General features: G+C 43.0%; 1 protein-coding gene across 1 annotated transcript in view; it reads right to left on the bottom strand.

Moving 5' to 3' along the window:
• Positions 1 to 642: 642 nt before the first annotated feature.
• Positions 643 to 6,555, bottom strand: part of KL (klotho) — a 48,285-nt gene continuing 42,372 nt past the window's right edge. Inside the window, exons 4-5 of the mRNA XM_016199526.2 lie at positions 4,968 to 6,069; positions 643 to 1,584 (exon numbers count right to left, since the gene is read on the bottom strand). Of these exons, the coding sequence (XP_016055012.2) occupies positions 1,250 to 1,584; positions 4,968 to 6,069 (1,437 nt within the window). The 3' untranslated portion in view covers positions 643 to 1,249. The remainder of the gene's footprint in view (positions 1,585 to 4,967; positions 6,070 to 6,555) is intronic.

Below are 6,555 nucleotides of genomic sequence, written 5' to 3'. Positions count from 1 at the left end.
TGTAGGGGGCAGCCAATCAATGACTCTCTCTCATCATTGATATTTCTATCTCCCTCTCCTTTCTTCTCTCTGAAATCAATAAAAAAAAGATATACATTTTTTTAATTAAAAAAATTTTAAAGCAAGACTAGTTCAAAGCTAGTTCCAAAGAAGTAGCAGCAAAAATAATAAACTGGACTTCAGGAATCACAAAAGCAAAGTTTCCAGTGTTATCAGACCAATGCTTTTGAATGTATTAAGAAAATTTAAAACTCAACTCAGAGAAATTATGGCGCATTCGAAAGAGCAGAAAGTGAAGTCATTCTTCACAGGATGAGTTATTATTTTGTTCTTATTCTCTCAAGAAAGGTCACCTCATTCATTCCACGGTCTGTTCTAAAATGAAAGGGTTTATCATCAAATTAATCATAATGCTGTTCATAATGCATACTTTTTATTCCTTCCCTCCTCCTAGAGCTACTGCAGGATAATGTGCTTCACAATCGGTTTATGCTTCCTGAAGAGCCCAACATCTCATGAGTCATGTTTATTTTTCTGCAAACATTCAATGAAAATCCCCTATGAGCAGACCCTCAACAAGGCCCAGTGACACAAAGCCTTCAAGGACTCGGGCTTTAAGCCTTGAAAGTCACATACAAATATAAAGTTCTGTAATTTGCCCTGCTAAGTATATCATTAACCAGATATATAAATTAACATTAACAGCATTTGACAGAAATGCTGCTTTTAAAAGGGCCCTTTGCCATCTCTCCTATATTCTATCATCTTCTTTTTCAAGGGAAACTTGGTTCGACAGAGACCATTAGGCATATCATGGCAGTTGGAAGATGGTTGCTTGGGACATAACTTTGTATTCTAACACTTGCAATTATTACTTTAAGTAAACATTATATTTAGGAATGGTCCCAGATAAAAATAGCCTAATCTTGTCATTAAATTTCTGTAAAAATGTTACAGAATGGTTGCCGTTTCTCATGCTTTTATTACACAATGTGTTGTAGGAATGATGGCCCTGTCTGTGTTTTTGATCACCCTCCAAAGAGAAACAAATCCAGGCACTATTCACATTATTCAAGATTTTACAATCACCTATGCTTATTTGAAAACCTCTGTCACATGCCACAGAAAGGTTTTGTAGGAATCAGGTATATGAAATCTATAGCTTCACAACACTGACAAGTGCAAATGGTTAACAGCTAACGTGTGTGCGTAATTATTTCAAAGTAAATGAATAGGAATAAGTTCAGGACTATTTGTAATTTCTCTTGCCTTTCTTATAGTAAAAAATAAGAGAAAGTGAAATAATAAAAGCAAAAAGTAGAAAAGCTATGAAAGCTAGTAAAGTCTTTCGAGTATGAAAAAAGCTGCACTCTGTGCACAGGGTGAATTCTTCTGGACAAAATCTCCTCAGGGTTTCAGGACCTGGGAAGCCATTGTTGTCAATAATTTTCCTGTAATGTTTCATGGATGGTTTGGGCTCAAACTGATTGGCAGCATAACGATAGAGGCCAAACTTCGGAGCTGTGCGATCATTAAATGAATACACAAAGTAGCCACAAAGGTTGATCCCATCCAATATGTAGGCTGGAGAAACAAAAGAACAGGAGAATAGTTATTAAAATATTTTGCACACAACACTTTACCTGTACATGGCCTTGGTGCATCAGGAAATATTTTTAATACCATTTAATAAAATTTCAGACTAAATTGTATTTAATCAGAAAACACTTCAGACTAAATTGTATTTAATTAGAAAAGACTGCTTTCATGGAAAGACAAATAGGCAAATATCAAGACAAACATTGAGCTACATTTAACACAGTAGGTTTTACATAATGAAACCTACTATGAGGTACTTGGGTTAATCTTCATATACCTGAAGCAGGTCAGACTGCTGTGAGGCCATCTGAGGATGGAGGACAGGACAGTCCATGCTTTCATAGGCCCAGAGTAGGTGGTAAGGATTTTGAGTCTGCCACTTTTAGCTAAACTCCTTTATCTCTGGGGAAAATACTCTTTGTAGAACTTTTTCAGGGTGGCAACAAATGGACACCACTTCTCTTTGAAGGTGACAGTGTGTGTATTTGAAAATTTCTAAGTGGTTATCATGCCTTCGGGTAACATAACCTTCAAGAGAGAGTTTTCATAGTGTGGTGAAAGCCCAGGGTGGGGGATGGGTTCAGGGTAGAAGGGATCAGTAGGGGGTAAAAAGGGGACATCTGTAATACTTTCAACAATTATATATATATATATATTTTTTTTTTTTTTTTTTGCGGGTTTCTGTGATCTTTTTTTTTAAATTTATCTTTATTGTTTAAAGTATTACAGGTGTCCCATTTCCACCCCCCCAATTGACCCCCTCCACTTCACTTCCACCCCCTCCCCAGGCCCCTACCCAGTTATTGACTGTGTCCATGGGCTATGCATACATGCATATAACTTCCTTGGTTAAGCTCTTCCCACCCTCCACCCCCCTTCCCTCTTCCCTCTGAAATATGATCGTCTGTTACATGCGTCAGTGTCTCTGGATCTATTTAGTTCATCAGATTCTCTTGTTCATTAGCTTCTTGTTAAAGAAGACCCTTCAACATTTCCTGTAGTGCTGGTTTGGTGGTGGTGAACTCCTTTAGCTTTTCCTTGTCTGAGAAGCTCTTTATCTGCCCTTCAATTCTAAATAATAGCTTTGCTGGGTAGAGTAACCTTGGTTGTAGTTCTATCTTTTTCATCACTTTGAATATTTCTTGCCACTCCCTTCTTGCCTGCAAGGTTTCTGTTGAGAAATCAGCTGACAGTCGTATGAGTGCTCCCTTGTAGGTAACTAATTGCTTTTCTCTTGCTGCTTTTAAGATTCTCTCTTTGCCTTTAACCTTTGGCATTTTAATTATGATGTGTCTTGTTGTGGGCCTCTTTGGGTTCCTCTTGGTTGGGATCCTCTGTGCTTCCTGGACTTGTAAGTCTATTTCTTTCCCTAGGTAGGGGAAGTTTTCTGTCATTTTTTCAAATAGGTTTTCAATTTCTTGCTCTCTTTCTTCTCCTTCTGGCACCCCAATAATACAAATGTTGGGCCTCTTGAAGTTGTCCCAGAGGCTCCTTATGCTATCTTCATATTTCTGGATTCTTTTTTCTTTTTGCTCTTCTGGTTGGGTGTTTTTTGTTTCTTCATGTTCCAAATTGCTGATTTGATTCTCAGAGTCCTCTACTGTTGATTCCCTGTAAATTATTCTTCATTTCAGTTCATGTAGCCTTCATTTCAAATTGGTACTTTATTATGTCATCCATCTTCTCAATTATTTTCATCATACTCTTACTAATATCCTTGAGCATCCTTATAACCATTATTCTGAACTCTGTATCTGTTAGCTTGCTTGGATCTATTTCATTTAGTTCCTTTTCTAGAGATTTCTTCTGTTCTTTCCTTTGTGATATGATTCTTTGCCTCCGCATTTTGGCTGCTTCCTGGTGTTTGTTTCTATGCATTAGGTAAAGCTGCTATGTCTCCTGGAATTTGTAGAGTGGCTTCATGTAGTAGGTGTCCTGTAGGGTCCAGTGGTTCAGCCTCCCCAGTCACCTGAGCTGGGCCTTCTAGGTGCTCCCCTGTGTGGGCTGTGTGCACTGTCTTGTTGTACTTGAGCCTTGGTTGCTGTTGGTGTCCCTGGGAGGAATTGACCCCCAGGCCAATCGGCTGTGAGGACCAGCTGCACTACAGCTGAAGAGCTGCTGTGCTGGAGACACCCCTATGGAGCAGAATTTATTTCAGTGGAGCTTTGGTGTTCACCAAGTGCTCCCCTTGAGTGTGTCACTTGTGGATGTGGTAGGGTTGTAATCCAGCATGGTCGAGTCTGACCACCAGGTGCACTGTCTCTGGGGCCTCCAGGAGGTGCAAAGTCATCCTCTGCCTGTGCCTTTACCAGGGCCACCCAGCATGAGCTACACAGCAAACCGTAGTTGGCTGCTACTTGTGCTGGGCTTGGAGGTGTCCAGGAGAGGCCAAGCTATGAGCCAATGTAGGCTGCCACTAGTGCCAGGCCTGGGGCCACTTACCAAGCCATATGGGGCATTCTGTTGCTTGTTTGAGAGATTTTAGGAAAGTCCTAAGCATGAGGCTCAAGAGGACTCTTGCATAAAAAAGCCAGTGGAAACGGCCTGATTGAGCTTGCAGGTGGGGAGGGGCGGGGTCTCCAGGGATCACAGGGACAGGGCCAAAGGTGTGAGTCAGGTGCTGGAGATTCAAATATGGCACCTGCCTGCCGGCTCTGTGTGGGGAGGGCTCACCAAAGGATCAATGGCCTCTGCCATCTCTTCTGCCTGGGAGAAAGCTGCCCCTCCACCTCTCATCCCAATTTCAGGCAGGTTAGTTCCTCCCCAAGTGCCTCAGGTTCTTTTCAAGCTGCTGCCCAGCCCTGGAGCCCAGAGGGAGCACTTACGAGTGAGCCCGTGTGTGGGCCCTTTAAAAGGAAAGCCTGGGACTCCTGCAGCCTCCATGACTCTCAGTAACAGTCCCCACTTGTTTCACAACCTGGAGTTGTGGGGACTTCTCTTCCCGGCCCTGGGGCCCTGGGCTGGGGGCCTGCTGTGGGGCTAGGACCCCTCACTCCTCTGGGAAACCCCCACAGCTGAGATTCCCTCCCGGGTTTAATCCACAGCGCTGAGTGTGGGCCCGTGGGCCCGTCTCCAGGATCCAGCCCTGATCCGCCCGTGTCCCGCCCCTCCTATCCGTCTCTGTTCTGCCTCAGTTCCCTGGTTGTAGGGCTTCTGTTCAGCCATATTTCAGGAGGTTCTGAGTGATGGTGGTTCTGTATTTTAGTTGTAATTTTGATGTGGTTGCGGGAGGCGGTGGGTGCAGCTGCAGCTGCTACCTACGCCGCCATCTTGTTTCCTCAATAATGATATGTTTTTAATTATGTTTTTAAAAAAACATTTTTATTTTTTTAAAAAAGTGAAAAAAGAGAGTTTTCAGAAGGCCTTACCTTTCAGAGCTTCATTTACATAATTCTGCATATAATGCACCCTCAGCTTATCTTGGCCTGCTTGCAGATCGTCATCAATGCCGTTGGAGATTATATACATAGGGAGGTCTCCGTACTTCAACTTTAGCCAGCTCAGGACTTTGCGTAAGCCCCAGGGCACTACTGCTACCTGACTGGGGGAGTTGATCCATGTGATGTCCGTCATTTCTTGCACTTCCAGGTAGTCATTATATTTTATTGGATCTTCTTTTTCCCAGTCTACAAGGATGGTGGTGTAATGGCTTAAAGCCAAAAAGTCAAAGGAACCCCGTATAAGCTTTTTTTCATCTTCAGTGAAATAAGGTAGAAGGAAATTGTTTCTTTGGTTCAGCCAGTCCCTCATCACACGTGGATAATCCCCAGAGCCAAAAATGGGCTCAGCCAGCCAGCCAATGTCAAATTCCAAAACTCTTTCTGCCACTTCTTTGTCCCTTGGGGAGAAAGGGCAGGCTGGTTCTATCCAGTCAGCCTGCAAGGCTATGGATATTTTTCCTTTCTGAGAGTGCCTAAACATATCATCATACACATGCCAAGCCAGGGCGTGGGCCTTCAGCAGGTTGTGCCCTGCACTGTAGGTCATGTTCCTTGTGTAGGGCTCGCTCATCGTGATCCAAAACTTGACATGGGAACCGAGATCTTTAAAGCACAGCTTGGCATAATCTGCAAACGCCAGGGCCGTGTGGGGATTCTCCCAGGCGCCCTGCTTGGCCAGGGGCTCCGGCAGGCCTTGGTGTGGAGCCTCAGGTCGCCACAGGGCCACCACAGGGGTTATGTTGGCATGCAGGAGTTCACTGGCAATGCAGCGATAGTAGTGCAGGACTGTGCGGTTCACCTGGGACTGGTCACCCAGAGGGAGGATCAGGGCCCAGTCGAGGGAGAAGTGGAAATGCGTCACATGCATTTCCTGGAGTAGGGCGATCTGGGGCAGGATGGCAGCGAAGTCCACACAATAGGGTTTCCTCTTCTTGGTCACAAGGCCATCCACCTTAATGAGCCCCTTACTGTGGTGGATGTCCCACAAGTAAACGTTCGGGTCGGTAAACTGAGACAGGGTGGTGTCAACCTAGAAGAAGCAGAGGGAGCATAAGTCTATGACTTCACCAGGGCAGGCCTGGAAAAGTAGTTCAGTGCTGTTCTTTCCATGAAACTAGCTAGCAAGATAAGCAAAAACAATAACCTTTCTGGCTTAAAATTGAAACGATTTTTCATAAATAGTGAGTTCCTGAAGAAAACTCCCCATTTTCTTTTATGCACATTTGTTTTATCCATAGTACTCTTTGTTACTTTAATGTTTTTTAAAAATCTGAATGTTTTTCCATACTTCAGATAACAAACATTAGTAGTGATTCTCACATATCTCTGGTCTTTGTTAAGCATGCAGAGTATTTTTGGACATTTTTCTTTTAATATAATACTATTGAGATTAGACTAATCTTTTTAATGGAAAAGGTAAAGCTTAAAAACTGAGTGAGAGTAAAAAAAATAAAATGACATTTAAAATTAAATTGTACTTCTTAAAATCACATTCTACACTGAGATTTGCTCTCAG

This window comes from Miniopterus natalensis, chromosome 2 (genome assembly GCF_054644295.1).
Source record: "Miniopterus natalensis isolate mMinNat1 chromosome 2, mMinNat1.hap1, whole genome shotgun sequence".
NCBI lineage: Eukaryota > Metazoa > Chordata > Mammalia > Chiroptera > Miniopteridae > Miniopterus > Miniopterus natalensis.
This window is presented reverse-complemented; position numbering and strand designations above follow the sequence as displayed.